At 38.9% G+C, this 19204-nt stretch overlaps 1 protein-coding gene across 1 annotated transcript; it reads right to left on the bottom strand.

The window, feature by feature from the left end:
* Positions 1–1366: 1366 nt before the first annotated feature.
* Positions 1367–18398, bottom strand: ARHGAP6 (Rho GTPase activating protein 6; the record flags this gene model as incomplete). The annotated part of the gene is made up of 6 exons (XM_009083927.1): positions 1367–2073; positions 2813–2893; positions 4395–4657; positions 10710–10807; positions 14788–14967; positions 18250–18398. Coding segments are annotated over 6 exons (1478 nt in total), but the record flags the coding sequence as incomplete, so codon positions are not given.
* Between the last annotated feature and the right edge of the window lie 806 nt (positions 18399–19204).

Raw genomic sequence — 19204 nt, 5'->3', positions numbered from 1 at the left:
CAAGATAGAACTTGATAGACAACATCACTGAATAAGTCTTCAACTTCATTAAAATTAAGACTAATATGTTTTATAAAATTCTTTAGATATGATACACTTTCCCTTATCGAGCGCTAACCCGATTTTCTCTAGAATACTGCGGTACATTGCCCCCTGCTGGCCACGAACGATTCTGCAAGGTAAAAACACCACAACGTGTAGAAAACAGCAACATGGAACAGCACAACATACAGGTATGAAAACTGTTAATGACCCAGACTTTGGCACAATATTTATAGAAACGCAGCTGTGAACTTCTCCAAACGGCACGTTCATTTCTGAAACTCTGCTTGACTCCCTTTCATATGTCTGTCTGCAATTTTTTTCCCTTCTCTAATTTTATAATACTGGACTTTTGGGATTTCAAAGGAAAAGCCATATTCTTTCTCAGTTGTTACACATTGCAATTTATTTGGTTTGGTTTTCTAAAATTTGGATTCCAGTTTCTTGTTTTAGAACAATACATAAAATCAAGCACTTATAAATATATAAATTATATCCTGTATATATAACATTGGTTTTCCTTTAGAACGGGAGAGCAGACCTTTGTACTGCATCCTTAGCTGATTAAGGCACAATGTTGCTCTTAGTTGATTCTCTGAGCTGCTTCCTACCAGAATCTAAAAAAATATTTTTACAATCTTGTATCAAATTTTAATTTTGTTTGCAAATATATTTATAAGAAAAAAAATATTTGGTATTTTCCCCTCAAACTCAATACTACCCCTATAAAATATATGGCTTTTCATGTTCCACTCTATTTTAGTGTTTTTGAAGAGGCAGTGAAAAGAAGGACAAGTTCCTCCCTTAACAGCTTTTTTTTTCTTTTTAATACATATATAAGCACAGAAACCAGCTTGTGCACTTTCTATAGAATTCCAATGCATATCACGGTAATGTAAGTGCAGTGATTTTTTTAAAAAAAAGCAGTCATGATTGATTGACATCTGCATATGAAAACATAATATACGATTATCATACAATACCCATTACAGAATATACAATCATCAAAACTGCAGATATATAAATACATTTTTAGCAACATCAAAGCAACAGTTTTATCTTATACACAGCATATGCATACAGTTATTACACTAAAATTTTCATCTTGCTTTTTCTCAAAAGCTTGCTGAAAAACAGGAACATACCATATTTGAAAATTAACTGCTTGACAGTGCTGTTAAGAAATTAAAGTGAACAAAGTTTTTATTAAGTATATGCAATTCAGTTGGTATAAAACAAGCAAGCTCTCCCTGCTTTCCAATGTCACTGTTGCTTTCCTATGAGACAGAGGCATAGGTCTGAGTGGCAGTTCCACAGAGTCTGATCATACAAGGGTTTCTGGGAGGGCATCAGGGTTATCAGCTGATAACAGCTCCCAGATTTGCCACCTCTCCCTTTGCCACTCATTCCAGTCTGCCTCTGAAACACTTTTACTGTTCTGACTGTGAGGTGCTGTGGAACAGACGTGACCCGCCTGGGTGTGCGGGGCCGGTCGCTCCTGCCTGGAGGTGGCCTGCTCAGGGGCTCTGGCTGTTGGCCCTCCAGCTGCTCTCAGCCCTGAACTTTTTTCTGGGCGCTGAAGTCTCCAGAAAGAGTGCAACGTTGAAGAAACACTCGATCGCTGTGACGCCGCAGAGCTTGTTTTTGCTGTGCCTGGGTAGGGGGGTGGCGGCCGCTCTTTCCCGTAGGAGGGCTTGGCTGTGCTTTGCAAACAACCCGTGTGCGAGTCACGCTCGCTGAGGTCCTCTACACTGCTTAAAGTCAAGTGCTGCTCCGACCTGGAGTGCGACAGGTCTGAACTCCTACTGCCGACTTCGATTTGTGGGTTACTGCACACCCGAGACATCATGGGATGGAGCTGACACTCAGGGATGGCAGCAGTCGTCTGGCTCCTTCGCATGACGTGTCTGCCGGTGTCCAGCTCGGAGGAGCTGCTCTGCCACCGAGGAGAATACATGGCAAGGTTCCCCTGGGAGAGAGAGCACTGTCCGGGTCGCAGCAAGCTGCTTTCGTAAATGTTCCCGTAAGAACCTGTGGACCAGAGTCAGACAGACAACAGAGCAACAGTCAGAGGGACAACAGAGAACCTGCAGAACCATTTACGTGGCATTTAACAAGTTACTGCTCTTCCCCTGCATCACACTGTAGGAGAAGGGTGAGGACTTTTAGCACTGGGCTGTGTGGCTGCAGGGGTATCAGCCTCACCACCCTCTGAACCTGAGGACAGGGAGCAGCAGCCCCTACATCGATTTGAACCACGTCTACTCTATTACCTGGTGACTCTAAAACTGTCCTGACATAAAGTCTTGCAGCACTTAACATCTTTCAAACACTTGCAGAGCAGGGTGGGAAGGGAGTGTTTTAATCTCACAGTTCCCATGTGAGATGGGTGCAGATGGGAGGGAAAAAAAAGAGGCAGGACAGGTCAAGAACTTGCTGTCCAGCAGCACGGTAAGCACTGGAGGTTACCAACCTCACAGCCTGTGCTTGTGCCACTGTGGCAGCCACTCAAATCCCCACTGGACACTCACCTTCCAATTACTTTTAGAAGAATATAAAACTAGTTCTTGAAACAATTTTACAATTACTTTTTACATTATCTTTGAGAGTTTGTCTAACCACTGTGCTTCTCTGCATTCTACTGAACCTTTTAAAAGTTCAGCTCTGGACAACGAGAATTCTCCTACTGGTTTCACTATCATTTCTTGGAAACCAAGAAATTGTTTCTATCTTTGCTAGATTTGGGCTTTAAGCTTGAGAAATAACTGACCTGTCATTGCTGGATCTTTGCAACCACTTTTCAGCGTTGAATGCCAAGTACCCCAGATATCAAAATGATCTTCAGAGACATCTAAACAGCAGCAAGAGCAGGAAAAAGATGCTGAATTGATCCTCTTAAAGACATTATTTAGAAACATACAAACAGAATGATAAAACCCTATGTAAGGTATCAGAGTCAGTAACATCTACTAGCTTAGACTTACCGTTCACCTAACACAAGCATCTCAAATGTATTTGTTCACAGCTACTTGCTGTTTCAGGCTCAGATGCTGTAATGGATTCTGTGAGCTTTGTATGGACAGGGCTCCTGAGTTTGCCGAGTCCTTAAGTCCTTTGCCTTACTGAAGTCAGAGAATTTGCACAAGAATAGGAAGATTTGGTCAACAGAAGGCAGTTTCTAGCAAAGCTGCCTGATGAAGCCCCAGCCCCAGGTGTCACTGTAAGCATGCTTTATCAACCCAAGGATGCTGCAGGTCTTACACAGAAGTAAGGCGACCACAGAATAGGGTTATAATAGGGTGCTGGGTTACAACAGTTTCATGTCTTTTTCTGATTCCACCTGGCAGTAGAGGAATTTCCTAATTTGTCATGGCCAAGTATCGTTGTGATGCATATTAAAGTCCAAAAGATGGTTAATACGATAAAACTTCATGTAATTTCCTGTTCATAACTTAATAGAAATCTGACCACATTTTTAAACCTATTCAGACATTTAGATGATGAATATGGAAGATAAATGCCCACTGGTATCTCAAGCATATAATTGAGATATTAGCCTAAATTCCACTAATTCCAGAGGCACTTAAGGGCCTAACCAGTACCTCTGAAACAAAATGGTTTTAAAAATACCACCAAAGAATTAGCTGCATCCTTAAGCAATGAAAGTTCTTAAAGGTTTGGCTCACTAAATATGAATTTCATGGATGTCAACTTCGTAACGTTTTTTAATATAAAAGCATCTTGAGGTGTTGATGAGCTATTAGTTTAAACCACAGTTCTTTACCTAAGAAATCATTCAGGCATGCACTCCCTAGGTAGCTGCAGAAATTATGGATCCCTACACTAGTATTGCTTGGTGTGTAATTGGTTGCAGCTGCAAAGCTGTGCAGCTCAGCTATGTTCTCCAGCGAGAGGGTGTTGAGGTCATTCTTTTCAAATGGAGAAAATTTGTAGCTTGAAGTCTTAAAATCTCAGATTTTTCCAAAGTCTGGACCATAACCTTGCAGGTATTACAGTTCCCCATGGAGCAGCACTAGACTTTGCTATGTTGTCACAGACAGGCTGAAAATCAGGACATACATAGTTCTATTTTCCTAAATAATAGCTTCAAGGTTTGAGAAGTGCCATGCCAAAGCATCTGCAACAGCTGAGTGAGCTAATGCACAGATTCAGCACTGATCCTTTGGGCACAACACAAAAAAAGGATGCTGGTCTGCCTTTTTTTTAAGGCTATTTACCAGTATTGCTCCTCAAATCCTGGTAGCCGATAATATAGACTTGGAACTTTTCAATTCCTTCAGAAACTCCCATCAGTCACTGAGGAGAAGGAACACAAGCAGGATGCACTATACCTTTTCCAGCCTGTGATGCAGAAGAATTCTCCTTTGTCTTAGGCTGCAAGTGTCCAACCAGTGTGTACTGCTCAGGTACCTTGTATAGCTTATCTGGGCTGCGAACAACTTCTTCTTGCATTGCCACCAGCGAGCGCTCAGACAGCACTGGGGAGTTGTTGTCGTAAGGAGAGACATCCCCACTTGAAGCTTTGTTAGAGTCTGTGGAAGAATGTCTTCCTCCTGTGGAGAAGGAACCTTCTGACCGCAGCATCTCAGGGCTCCTGAGAAATTATGATAAACAAACTAATGTTAATAAAAAATGTTTTATGGTCACAGCTACAGGTGCAGTTTGACATCAAAGCCAGGTTGGATGGGACTCTGAGCAACCTGGTCTAGTGAAAGGTGTCCCTGCCACAGCAGGGGGTTTGGAACTAGATGATCTTTAAGGTCCCTTCCAAACCATTCTATGATTCTATGATCATACAAATACAATCAAATACAGGCGAAAGGGCACAGATGCTGAAATGAAAACAGAAGCAGTTACAGAGGTGGATTTTCCATGAGTAAAACTTTTGCCATGAAGTGGCCAGCAGAGGCCACTCAAAACCAAAAGATGGTGCTGTCAAGAACGAAAACAAAAAACCCACACAACTGCACAGTAAACCACAGGAAACTAAGCAGTGAATCAATTCCTTATGTTACCTTGACAATTTAGCTTGTTGCAACGGTATAGCCGAGGGTATAATAGGGAAAATTAGTTTGATGCTAAGTAGTATGTAAAATAATTTCTTGTGTTCTGAACTTTAACACGGAGAAGTCAAGCACTCAGCTCACCTCTCACGTTCTGAGAGTGATCCTGTTCTAGAGACATAAGGAGGTAAATATTCTACAGGGGACAAACAGATGTATCTACTACTTCTGATGGGGCAACAAACAACTGGCTCTGCTGATACCTTCTACAATTTCTTTTACCACTTCACCTTTACATCAGCACCAGCATGACCAAAAAAGGGCAAACAGGAACCCCACTAAAGTATAGCCAAGGCTCAAAGAGACAACTCGTTTTTGAAACGTGTTGGGAATGTTGAGGGAGAGTTCTTGAACTGTCACAGTGTACCATGCAGATAGGAGGCAGGTTGGGAGTCGATGAACCTCACGAAGACTATGCAGAAATCTCTGTGAACAAACATAACATTTCCCCCTAATTTTTACTTCTATTACTCATTTTTCTACACCTTGATCCTTTTTTCTTAGACGCTTATCTTTCGCTTATCTTGAGTCAAACACTTCTCTCTGCGACCTCTCATTAATATCTGCTCTAATTGAATACGATACAACAGAGGCTCATTCTTTTAAATGCCTGAAAATGGTCAGCCCTTCTCAGAGAGTCAAATCCAAAGACAGCTTGAACTGAGTGAGCAGCCAAAAAACTCCTTTCTTATTACAGAATAATTACCCTGTTTCCAGACAAGTGAAATAAAACTGAAGAAAACACACAGCTAGCCACAACACACTAAATATCAATACAGAATAATGGCAGAACCGAACATGACTTTCATGCTGTTGCTTTTATCCCTGGCAGATTTACATATTGAATGACCCCAAGAATAAAATATATACACACAATGACATAATTATTATGTTATTCACTATTCTTTTTTTTTTTCCAGTATAAAAGGAACCATAAAGTGTTGGGAATGAATTTACTAAGGTTACTCCTCAGTAACTCTCAGTGAGAAAACTGTCAGCGAACTGATCCTGAACTTTAACTGGGGCCAACTCAAAAATAAAAGAAATAAAAAATAGAGGTGCTCTTTGGCAGAGCAGCTCTGTCCTGGGCTTCTCAGTGCAGTATGGTAATGTGGGGGGTCATTGCAAAAAAAAAATAAAGAAAGAAAGCCTCAAGTATGTAACTTCCCAACTCAACTTCTCACCTGAAGATGAATCCAATGTAAATTAATCTATAAACACCGCCACACTGAAGAATTATTGTATTTTTAGTATATGTAATTCTATCTCAAACCTTTTTTCTCTTTTTTTGTCCCTCACTTCTTTCTTTCTGCCCTCCTAAGTTCTAAAAATCCCTTGTGCAATGTGATGAGATTTAAGCAATGCCTTGGGAATTTTAGAAGAACTAGGAAGACCTCACAGAAAAGGTATGTTGGTATCTGTAGGTTTCCTATGACCAGATGTCCTTCTCTTCAGCTTTCTGGACTGTGTCATCTAAACCTCACCCTGTCAGCAGACAGACATACTTGGCACCACAGGTGGCACCACTAAGGTGTATCACATGCAAATCTTTGCAGCATCAAAACCTAACTGTACTGCACAGAACAAAGACAGAGGTAAACCACCACTTAGCCACAGCAAGGTAACACAAGGAATAGGGGAAAAGGAAGTGCAAATGAAACAATGTGGGAACATAAACTAGAGCTTTGTGAAACACTGATTTCATGTCTTACCTTGAATGATCTCTTATAGTCTATCTCTTCTCAAGACAGAGCTCCTGATAAAATTTTACTTGAACGGACACTGTCAAGTCTTTCAAACATTCAAGTTTCTAAATTGATTTACAGTTTCTGCTAGTAAGCCCAAGTTATTATACATACTATATTAGTTTCAAATTTGTTTAGAAACAATAGCTTAAAAAATCAAAGAAAGTGCCTGTGGACTCTGTTAATCTTACCACAAGAAACCATCAAAATGGATTGAATACTTTAAAGCTGGAAAATTGATCTTATACATTTGCAGCTTTACCATACAAACAAAATAAAACACAACTTGCCAAATACCTCAGTTTGCATCTCTGCAAACAAAGAAGGACCTTTCACATACTCCTCAAAACAGAACTTTTGCATCTGTTTGCTTTACTGAGTTCAGTAGCAAACGGATGCTTACTAAAATTCAAAATTCATCTTCCCACAGATAGTGAGATTCTCTACCCACACACTAAATTTGAGGCAAACAGTCTATGAATAAGATTATGGTCCCCACAAAGAATAATAGATTATTATGTCTCATCACGTGTGAGAAATGAGAAGGCAAGTGAAGTATTTTCCAGTGGTTATGAAGTATGTTAAGGAAAAGATTTAAACAGTGGTTACATACAAACGGAAAGATTTGAAAGCTGCAGAAGGAACCTATGCCACAGGAGTTCAAAAATACTATTTCAGATTTCAAAACAACAGGCATCCTTCTACGAATTGATGTTATCCACCAGAATCCACTTGCATGGGTGAACTGGAAAAATGTTAAAAAAATTAGTTACTTCTACTGAGGATATTCCTACTTTTCTACTAGAATCAAGGTCATCAAACCAGAAAATCCCTTTCTGTTTGTGGCAGAAACCCTCTTCTGTTATAACTTAAAGCCTCTGAGAGGGAAAACAATTATGCCTTCAAGAGGCAAATCATACAGAGTGTGATGGCTTGGCAGCACACAATAGTAATTTGCACATAGATTTGAGCAACACAGGTGCCACCAACAAACCAGATTACTATGGGATGATAATGTGGTTGCTACTGTAGCAGGGTAGAAGACTCAATGATTTACTGAGCCTCTGCAGCTTTGAAAAATGCATTTACACATACTGTAGGGCCAATGGTATGGCTTCATCTTTATGCTGCAGGTCAAGATGGATTAAACCCCATCATCATCATCATCCAAAAACATTCCAAAATTCTGTAATTTTGTAACTCACTTACTTTAAAGGGACTACTAACCATGATAAGCAATAAATAATCATAAGAAATAGATTTTATTTTTTTTTTTTAGTTTAAAGATGCTTCATCTTACAGCTGGAAACCCCAAATTCCATTGTCATCAAGCCAACATACAAAAAATTGGGAAGTCATCCACAAAAGCACACTTCACAATTGCTGCCATTTGTAACTAGTGCTTTATCATAAACAACTCTCATAAACTCCCTGACACACCATTCACGATGCTCAGCTCTTAAGAAAACTGAAGATAAGGAACATTTGATTTGTCCTCCTCTGGGGAGGAAAAGAGATTGTGTTGTCTCTGTTAGATCAGAGCCAAGAAAGCATTTATAATGACAGCAAAAGCAGAAATGTGAGGGCAACTGCAGAAGCAGGACCTTCAAAGCAATTAATGTGACATTAAAGTCTTGAAGTTGATTCCATACTCTACTCTATGCAGCCAACTAGCTTTTCTGATGAAGACTGTCCCAGGAATATGTAAAGTTTTCTGTTCCATGGATCCACCCACATATGGATCTTGAGTATGTGACCAGGCAATTTCCAAGAGTAGCAAGGATGTATTTTAGAGGATCATTTTTATGAAATCAAGGCAAACATCTTGTCTGCTGCCTCACATTTCTTACAGGTAAAATAAGCAACAAATATGTAGCCTCAAAATTAAGATTAAGGTCTGAAATAGATTCATCTCTTAAGAGCATCACACTCCTAGCAATAACACTAAACAACATTCCCTCTAATTGCCTGGAATATCTTAACCAAGGAATTGCAATCACAGTGAAAACATATCTGATTAACATTAAGAATAGATCACTTACATGATAGCAGAATAGAAGAAAAATGACAGATAGTAAGTTTTTCTTATCTCAGTGATATTTCATCTGCCCATCACTGAAAACACAATAAATTAGTACTAGTGTAGCTATATGTTCCTATTTGGCTTCAGAACCTTTTCTTACAAAATGCCTTTTGCAAGTTGTGACCAGCTTTGCACAGAAGATCCATTTTCTCCTGTAGATGTGCATGCTGGCTAAAAGTAAGGAAGCTCAAAGAAAGGTCAATTAAGAAAACAGGATCTGACAATAACCTGTCACATTCACAATGAATTGCAACAAATTTATGCTCAATTGATATGTGTAGCCACATGTGAGACACAATTTTATGTCTTTTTATTATATAGATGGTGAAATCCAGCATGAAGGTTTTTATTAGCCTGCGTCAGAAATAATTTGATCATTCCAAACTGAGGGCTTAGAGAAAGTCTCTACAGACTTTACCTTATGTCAGGTGATTTGCAGTGTCTCTCCTAATCGTAGTCTTGGCTCATGGCAAATGTGAAACAAGTGTAAAAGACAGCTAATGTGCCTCTAACTATCCTGCTCTTATTGTGATCTAAATATACACATGGTTACTTGTCAGTCAGACAGAGTAGCTGAAATTACTTCACACAGAGAAAACTACCACAAATCAGATGATCTGCGATAATTTGCTACTGCGCGTTATGTGTTCATGTGGTTAAGTCAACAAACCAATAAAATCCTTTACAACACACAATATATGCTGCACGTATTTTTGTTTCCAGTTTTTATAATTAAAGAAAGCTTTCTTCCTCTAGGTGTTAATCACACTATTTCTTGTATAGCTCTTCCTTTAAAGCCAGGCACACTATTACATTACCTCCAACTATACAATGTTCAGAGGGAGAGAAAAAAAATTCATTGCTAACCGACTGTACAAATTCAATTTTAATGATCTTCTGAATGCACTAGGCACTTTCCACAAACACAGGAAGACAAAGTCCAATCTGTCCCAGAAAGTTTAGAGTCTAGGAAACCTCTTTAAAATTACTTAAAGCAAGTCTGTCAAATTTTTTGATTTTTTGGGGTCTGACATATCGGGATTCACTAGAATAAAGGCAGTGACTGTGTGGTCCCATGAGAAATCCAGGAATCCTGTTAATCTGGATGCACAAACTCACAGCATTAAGGCACAAGGGTGCAGGCATATATACACCATACACAAAATCAGAATATATTATGTATCAGAACTGCAGTAGTGACCGGTGTGATTTTTTCTTTCCCTCCAGATCTTTCACAAAGCACACAGTCAAATAATATCCAAAGAGTCTCCATAAATCTGCTTTTGCAGCAGTTGACTTGTTTACAATATCCTACGTGTACACGATAGGAAAAGAACGACAAACTGGCCAAGCAGCAAGCCGTGACGGTGTTAAGGCACTCTAGGGTGTGTTTCAAGGATAGTGGAATGCAAACCTCCTGTTACTGAAGACTATAACAAACCCAAGACATGAACCAGCAGATCACTAAAATACACCCTGTCAGATAATAGTGCACTCAATAATTTTATGTACATGTCATTCTGTTCTCTGCAGCAGAACATAATCTTTCCTCTGAATCAGGAAACAAGTTTTGTCTTTAGAAAACACTGTACAAGAGTCATCATTTCTTTGGCAGAGTCTGTGTAATGGGGAGGATATTTCTATTCCACTGTAGACAGTGCAGAAGAGCTGTGGAAAACTAGAACCTTTTGAACACTTCCAGTGGGAGATAGAAATTCCCAGCAGAAACGGGTGATGAAAAAACAGATTACTCACGATGACTGGGAAGCTTTCCTCCTCAACAAATAGTCCACAACATCTGGGTCAGTCTCTAATAAGCTAATAAGCACTTCATTCTGTAGGTCAGGGGAAACCTATGAAGACACACACAAAAAGAAAACTTAGTTGGAGATTAATATCCTTTCACGTTTATTAACTTTGATACTAAGATCATGTACAAGTACATTTACAGGGAGTATATAAAATACACAGAAGCTTCCACTTAAAAGAGAAATGTTAAGTAACAACAGATGAAGTAGGACTAAAGATCACTTTGTACAGTGTTAAATGCTGATTACTGTTGAATAACCCCATGGCATCCAGTTGGCTATTATATCTGGTAATAACAGTGGCATTACTCACATATCACAATCTCAAAAGCTCCAGTTTAAGGTCCTCACCTTACATCCCCATTCAAAGATCTGGAGTACATTTAGAAATTTCCATTCCGAGCAACAGTACTTCTCTTTCAGAAACAATGTGATATGTAATTACACAGGAAGGAGAATGTTTCTTCCGATACTCTGAGACATTTGACTTATTTATGTCCTCATACAGAAATGTTGTGGTAGTTGTGCTACCTATAAAGATCTTCAATTGCTTCATTTCAATGAGAACTACCTAAGGACAGCATTTTCCTAAATGAAGTCTTATAATATTTAATGTTCAGGTATCCATATGGCCAAATCCTAAGACATAGAAGTATTTACATTCTTGCTTACGCTCAATCACACCTTGAATAATTATGAAGTTCACCTGTCCAGGTTTACAAGTGGGTCCTGTTGGATCTCCAGCCACTCTGAGCAACAGGCTCAGACAGAATTTGTGTCACCTTCTTTGGAGTTTGGCCTTCTGATTTGCTAAATTTCTCTTTGCACTTTTTATGGAAATGAACCTTCAAAACCCTTGATAGCTGCAGCTGCTGCTGGATAGAGCAACATCTCCTGGGCAGGCAGCAGAAATGTCACCCCAAAACCTGCCCAAGTCAACTTTGTGCTTCCAACTGCATTTTACCTGAGCTTTATCAATCCTCATCACAGTGGAACACTGAAATCAACCTTCAAAACACTGAAACAGATGAAACCACCCCAAAAATGTGAACTAACAGCCCAGGTACACTCATAACAGATGGAACTGAAGGCAAGACAATCTCAACAAGGGGTCAGCAATTATACAATATATTTCTGGATGCAATTTGTCAGAGCCTGAGTCCTTTGACCTTCAAGTCACACTGGATGGCCATTTGTTCTCCCTGACATTTCCTGGGAAATAGGGATGGAATTACTAACAGATTCCTCAAGGGAATACCTCAATTTGGGATGTATTTAGGAAGTCAAGTTACAGAAAAGTACTATTCCTTTAAATAATGAAATAATTTGAAAATAAATGAAGATATGCGTAGTTTAACTCTAATTCATACAAAATCTCTATGAAAAACGTCTTTAACCACATACTCATTTTTTAAAAATGGTATTCAGTCTCTAAGATGGATAAATATCTTAGTGGTAGTCACTGATATGCTAGTCTTTAAATTATCTTTATAGGAATATGTTTTTTGAAACCTAGTGTACTGTGACTTCTCCATTTAAACAGCCCTTCTATACACTAGAATAAACTCTAGATGAAATTGGAGGGTAAAATAGAATCCACATCTTTTTTCCCTAAGTTACTATTCAGCTTTATATCAATTAACTTGTAAGAATTAACTGAGAGGACTTTGTCAGAAAAGTAAAAATATTTTTTCCATTATTAAAATAAATAAATGAATAATTCAGTCTTTCATTCCATCAAAACAAGTGAAAAAGTTCCAACAGGAAGTTCAATTCCCACAGAAAGCATCTATAAAACCCAAACTTAACAGTTCTATTGAGTTACAGGACTTTTATCTGAATGAATGAGGGCATATTAATCAATGAATCTTCAACTGGATTTGTACTTATGGTCTCCTAGCTATCTACTGGGTTTTGGGTTTCTTTTTGGCAAAGAATTGTCCTTTATGCATTCCCACAAAACATTTTAATGCATCCCTGAGACTCTTTGAAATGGGTAAGAATTGCATATGAAAGGCCTTATCATTCTTGACATCAACGAAGCAAGGTCAGATTCCATCTTTTATAAGAAATCCACATGTTTGCATATTCCTGATGTTGGTGATAGTTGCTTAATAAAAACAGTGCCCAGTATCCTGGGTTATTCTGACAAACAGAACCTTCCTCATCCACCCATATGTCAGAATCATTCTGATATTGTGGTCTGGATACCACAACACATCCTGGTTTCCTAGGTTTTAGTTCACAAATGTTGTTCCAGTTTCAATGCTGAAGCCAATCAGAGTTTTATAACCTCCCCATATGTAGAAGTAACAGAAAGAAAAAAACTCAAACAAACACAAAAGCACCTTAGCAGCAATACACTGTGTTACAGCTGTAGCTAAATGCTTAGGTCCAGATGTTTTTCTTTTTTAGTAGCATAAATGTCAAGTATAATCAGTGAATGTTACCCTGGAAAACAAAAGAAAACGTTTTTCCCACACTTCGTTTAACCTTCAGATGAAAGTGCAGCACTGATGAGATAAAAGAATAAATCTGTCAGAATTAAAAGAGACCATATGTAGGTTAGACTAACCTTAGCCCTATCCTTTCTACACTGGAAGTTGGAATGTATGCCTACATATTGTGTGCTGAGATGGATCTGTGATATAAAATGTTCTTAACAAGAAACAACAATGAGGAAACTTCAAGTATTGTAAGTATTCTTATTCAAGCATTATTTTAAACTTGATAGTGCCATCTGCACTCTGGGCCAGCAGACCTTTACCCAAGAGTACAGTTCTGTCACTTTATTTTCTTGGTGTGGAAGGAAAAATAATACCTAACATTTCCCCAAACTGTGAAAAGCATTAAAAAAAAAAAGAATGCTGAGTGCCTCACTGGTACAAGAATAACAAGAATAAAAATAAAAGCAAAGAAATCCACAAAGAAGTTCATCTGAGGCTAAGACTGATAGGCAGGACTCGTGACTGCTTTCTCATGCTCTTCTCCCTGCTAAAATCTGATAGACACCCTCCTCTCATAGTAGTATTTGGCCATGAGGCCACAGTTCAGGCTTGTTCATCTTCTTCCAAAAACGTCTCCAGCATTCAGCTTTGCTGAAGCACTAAGGGATATTTCCAGTGTGTTCCTCCTCTCTTTTTGGGAACTGATCTCAGTGTAACATCCAATGCTGCTTGGTTTCAAGACACAACAACCAAAGCTATTTCCACTTTTTCAAGAATACTGGTTTTGTTAGGATGTGTTAGTTTACTAAAATGAAGACAGCATAGTGCCCTACAGTAGGTCTGACTGGCCACTCCTACCCCAGAGCAGGGCTTTCCCAGGCACAAGTCATGCTGAGCTGACCTCTAATTTTGTACAGGTAAAGCCACAGAATGAACTGTCCAGGTAACTGCTAGGCATGAGGAATGTGATTTAACTCAGTTGCATCTTAAGTAAACAGCATGTCCAAGTCCAAGGCCATCAGCCTTTTTATGCAGGAGGTCCTTGCTTCACCAAGAGAACAGAAGGGAACTCAGGAACTACAGAGATTTATATTTTACTCCTTTTATCCAACTGACAAATGAGAAAGCTTTGTCCTTCCTCCCTATCCAACCAACAAAAAAGTCTTTGGCAGAGCAGGCTTTTCCTTAAATTAACCAAGGATCTCTTGTTCCCTGCAGGAAAATTGATTCCTGAGTTCCCAAACTGAGATGTGAAAGGTCATTTTCAGTCTTGTCCGTACATTGTTTAACAACTGAATAGCCAACCCCATCATTTCCACAGACAGAAATCTTCTAAGGAATATACCCTTATTGTCATAGAAACCATTCCAGGCAAGATATAAGTACACTATTTTAATACTTTAACTTACTGAAAAGCGTTCTCTTGCTAAACGACTACTTTTTTTACCAATAATAATTGAGCCTAATTTCATGCAGCTTCTACACCTTATTTCATTCTCATCTAGTTTAATACCAACCAGGTATTTTCCCATTTATCTTTTAAACTTGTAAGAGCAATATGAAGAAATATCCACCTACCATGAAAAGGGCTTCATAGTTTTCAATCATCTTTTGTACGACAGCTATGATCGCAGTACTCTCTTCAGCTCGAGCTGAGCTCTGAACTGAGAATTCTTTGTCTGTAGATTTCTGCTTGTGCAATAAGTTAGGGCCAAAGATGGTTGCCAGGTTAAGTGATGTCATTTTGTTCCCAGTAATCTGGAAAAGAGAATATAAATGAGGTGGGGTCTAATAGGGTCTAATGTATACAGATACATATATACACATATCTACACATCCTTACACACACACACACACACACACACACACACACACACACACACACACAAACTCTCTCTCTCTCTCTCTTTCCTCTGATTCTTCATTCATCAAGACCAGAAACTACTGCTAGTCAAATAAAAAATGAACAGTTTTGAGAAATGTTGAAACACCTTGACTGAACATCTCTGCAACAAGCACTGCCAATTATCTGGATACATTTTCAAATGGATGGGAGGAGTAGAATGTGGAAGTGCTGCCTGCCCCTAATTCCCAGGAATCTCAACAGTGGCATAGTTCTGGACTCCAAGAAACCTCCCTCCTACTTCACCACCAGCACATTACTGTCTCTTAGGACTAAACACTGAAAACTCCTAGCCTTTTCAAGTAGCACTCATGATTTGAAACATATACAGTAATACTTCTCCATGTTTAAACAGTTTAGATAATTAAGGATCAGGCTCATTATTTTTATTAGCATTTTCCTAATATTTTTCCTTGTTTCCTAGAACATGCCAAATGTTTACTTGTTGAGTGGATTTGTTTGGTTTGTTGTTTTTTTACCTTTTTGCCTACTTTTATAAATCTGTGCTCAAAGAAGCAACAGTAATCTGAATTTCAAGGAAGTAGAAGGCTAGGAATATATGCTAGACTAGACAGGAATGATCTGAAAAATACGTCATATACATTATCAAATCAAAAACTGCATAGTCATATTTGTGATTAGATACTTTTTTCCCCCTTCTTTGAACAGAACAAAAAGCAGGGGTCATGTGCTTCCTCTCTCTGTTTCCACTTGGTTGCTATTCTGAGAATGCAGAATAAGATCCCAACACTTTGACTATATAAGACTGTAAGTGAATTTCAGCTGTTGACTTAGTACTTGTAGGCTGGTTTTGAAAAAAATTTTTTAAAAAGTCATGAGAGTTATTTTTCATTTTTTTCAATTACCTTTGAACTAATAATTTTTTAAAAGAACAAGAAGAGACACTAAAAAGAGGTAGTAAAAACAGGATTTCAAGAAATGAGTGGTACAAAACAGATATTTTCAAAGTAGTGTTTTTAAATTATTTTTTTTAGCTGGTCGTTTACTGAATACTCTAGTCAAACTTACAGCTGTGCACTGGCTGCCTCTGGTTTATTTTTTTACAAAGGTCAACTAGACAGCATAGAGGTAACAGCAAATAAGAGCTTTTCCTTTTATCAGCAGGACCACTGTGTAATGTTGGAAAGACATCTGCACTAAGTAGGTACATGGGCAGTCATAGCAAACATGTTGGCTCTTTGTTTAGAGACTCATCCCAGCATGACTGTGGGAACAGCACACTCCCTTATTTGCACACCACCATGCACCCAGCTGTTTTTCAGGTGACCTGTTTTATAAACTCTGTCCACCAAGGATGTGCAGGCACCTGGTGCCTCAAGTGTGCCAGGGGCAGCCTCTGGCTGTGCCTGGATCTGCATGTGCAGGCTGTACTCACAGTCAGTCTTTTCTTAAGGGCAGCCTCAGGGCATCCCTTAAAAAAATGCTGTCAACATATGCACTGAAATTAACTGAATGAGCAATTTTAATAAAGTCAGTCATCCATCTTCATCTTTGTGAGAGAAGGGCTTTTGAAAGAAATCATGAAGACAGCCTGTGTGCCAAAGTTTGGCTGTTTTCCTTCCAGTGATAGGAAACAGTCTGATGAAATCCTTTCTCTTGTCCTGTATGCCTTTATTCACTTAATTATTCATAAATAGCTTAAATAATTGTAAGCAGAATATTGTGTTATCTATAAAAGGTATCCAGTTGCACATAATATTCCAGATGCTTACAACACTGTCAAGTTAGTTTACATAAATTTGCCTTGGCAAAATACCTGTGGCAGAACTGATGTACTGTAAAGGGCAACAAAATGCCTTTAATACAACCATTGGGCCAAATCAACTCTCTTAAGCAGCATCCCCTAGCCCTGCCATAAGATCCTCTTGGGTACATTTCTGAACCAACAGAGAAATCTTTGCAGGACCAGGGGGACCATGACCTTAGCTGGCTTATACATGTTTTCAGGCACAGTAAAACTGTTACAGGCTGCTCTTTCTAAATGCTTTCCATCATAGTGGTGCAGTTTTTTATCAGCTCCTTGCTGAAAACAAAAATAATAGCATTTAAAGTGGATTTAAAAGTGAATTAGGCCTTGAAGTTACATACAGCACACTGGAAGTTCAGACTTGAGGCAGAAATTTGGCAAAACTCGGTCTCAAAGTGCAAATTATTAAAACCAAATTTGACAGAATTTCCATCAGGATTTTCCAGCTGGAAGACAAAAACCTCCAGGAGTTTCAGAAAAGTTTCAGAAGTAACTTCAGAAGTAGTCTCTGCTGCAGTTCAGAGGACAGAGAAGTCCTTCCCACAGATCAAGTGGCACAATTTTGTGAAGCAGTGAGAGACTATCTATTTCATTCAAAGTTAACCAAGTTGCCATCTTTTGCAGAGCAACCTACTAATTCAGCATTTTCCTGGTAGAAAGTGGGAAACCTGGATTTTCAGATCTTCTCTAGTGTGACTGCAAACATGTGAATACTCACAAGTACAACTCAGCCCCACAGCTATAGGTACTCTTGTCTCTGTGGGGTGAGTGCACTGTCAACTTCTCCCTGAATTTGGTCCAGACTGCAACAGTAAGGAGGCCAGAAAAAAAAAGGCAAAGATGATAGTGATGAGGTCTGTCAGTTGCAAGGACACAGCTGGGGTTCCTGTCCTTTGTTCATTTTTCACAACCAAGTGCACACAAGGAAGCTAAGGGAACCAAGAAGTGAACTGCTATGCCCAAAGGTCATGTAAGAAAGCAACAATAGAGAACGAAAAGAGAATGAAAAAGCAAACTCTTGCATGTCTGACCTTTTCTGAGTATTTTTTCCATAGAATATAATAAGATAAAACAAGACAAGGGGAAGGATGGATAACATTAGGTGATCTTAACAACAAGGTTGGTTATGCTGTGAATCTCCCAAAGGAAGTGGTAGATGCCTTACAGATTAAGTCATACAAAAATTAAACTTTCACAGCCCTAAGAACATAGTAAGCAACTAAATGGCAAATGGGCAGGCAAGAATCTTAAATGTCTCCCATCTTTCAGGGGTATGCCACCATTATGTATATTTCAAGGCTTTAAAGATCTCTTTCCAAACTTAAGCAGAATTAAACAGAGTTAAGGGACACAAGAGACCTGAACTTACCTCTTGGCCATCTTTGTCTGTGGTGTCTTCTGCATGGCCAGCCACTGTGGAGAGGAACTGCAGCAGTCGGTGTAGGGTATCGCAGTTACAAGGAGGTAGAAGATAAATGAGAAGCTGTAAGGTGCTTAGCTGTTCATCTGGCTCTAATACTAAGAGGGGAAAAAATATATTCTAAGAAAATCACTCCAACTAACAAAGCAGAACAAATATGCTGTTTCCAGCCCAAAGGGAGGTGTAAGAATAGTTTTGTTTAAGGATCATTTTCAGAAGAAAAAGAGAAAACTCTAAGGAAACATCAAAAGTGTAACAACTACCGTTACAGGATTTTTACTTTGCTTGGTCAACATTTCATTCACAAATTCATAGGATCTTTTCTCAACTTATAAGAGAGCAAAATCCATGTTGCACACTCCATCACTGTCACTGGACACAAAAAAATTCTGCTTACTCCATTCATTTAGATATAGCTACTGGTATACAGAGCAGCCAGGAAGCATTCCACTCAGATTTATGCTTTAGCCATTTGAAATTGGATTTCTTACAATTTTGCATCTTGCTGAGGTACTTGGAAGATTGGAAGAGCAACTAGAGAAATAAAGGACATTCTGCAAACACCATCATGTTAACCACCTAAAGTGAAATTGTAGCCAGTGACAAAGGTGGAACAGCAGCAGGATCACAGACATGAGGGCTAGAAAGTATCTGAAGAACACATACCAGGCAGCAGCTTAAGCTTGAAGGCTCCAACTTTCGTTTTCCCCAAATCTGAGAGTGTCTGCACTCAGGTCATAGGCAACACAATTGGGAGTACTTAATATGATGATTTTGAGGACCATTAACTATGAAGTTGAAATTTTGAAGCTAGGTTTTTGAAGTAAGGCTGGAATTTTGGTTAGTGAACAGCTCCAAAAATCATAATATACTGGGATTCAAATGTGAATCTGTGATCTGGTAC

This window comes from Acanthisitta chloris, unplaced genomic scaffold (genome assembly GCF_000695815.1).
Source record: "Acanthisitta chloris isolate BGI_N310 unplaced genomic scaffold, ASM69581v1 scaffold9681, whole genome shotgun sequence".
NCBI lineage: Eukaryota > Metazoa > Chordata > Aves > Passeriformes > Acanthisittidae > Acanthisitta > Acanthisitta chloris.
Note: the sequence above shows the minus strand (reverse complement) of the source record. Positions and strands in the feature narration are given on the sequence as shown.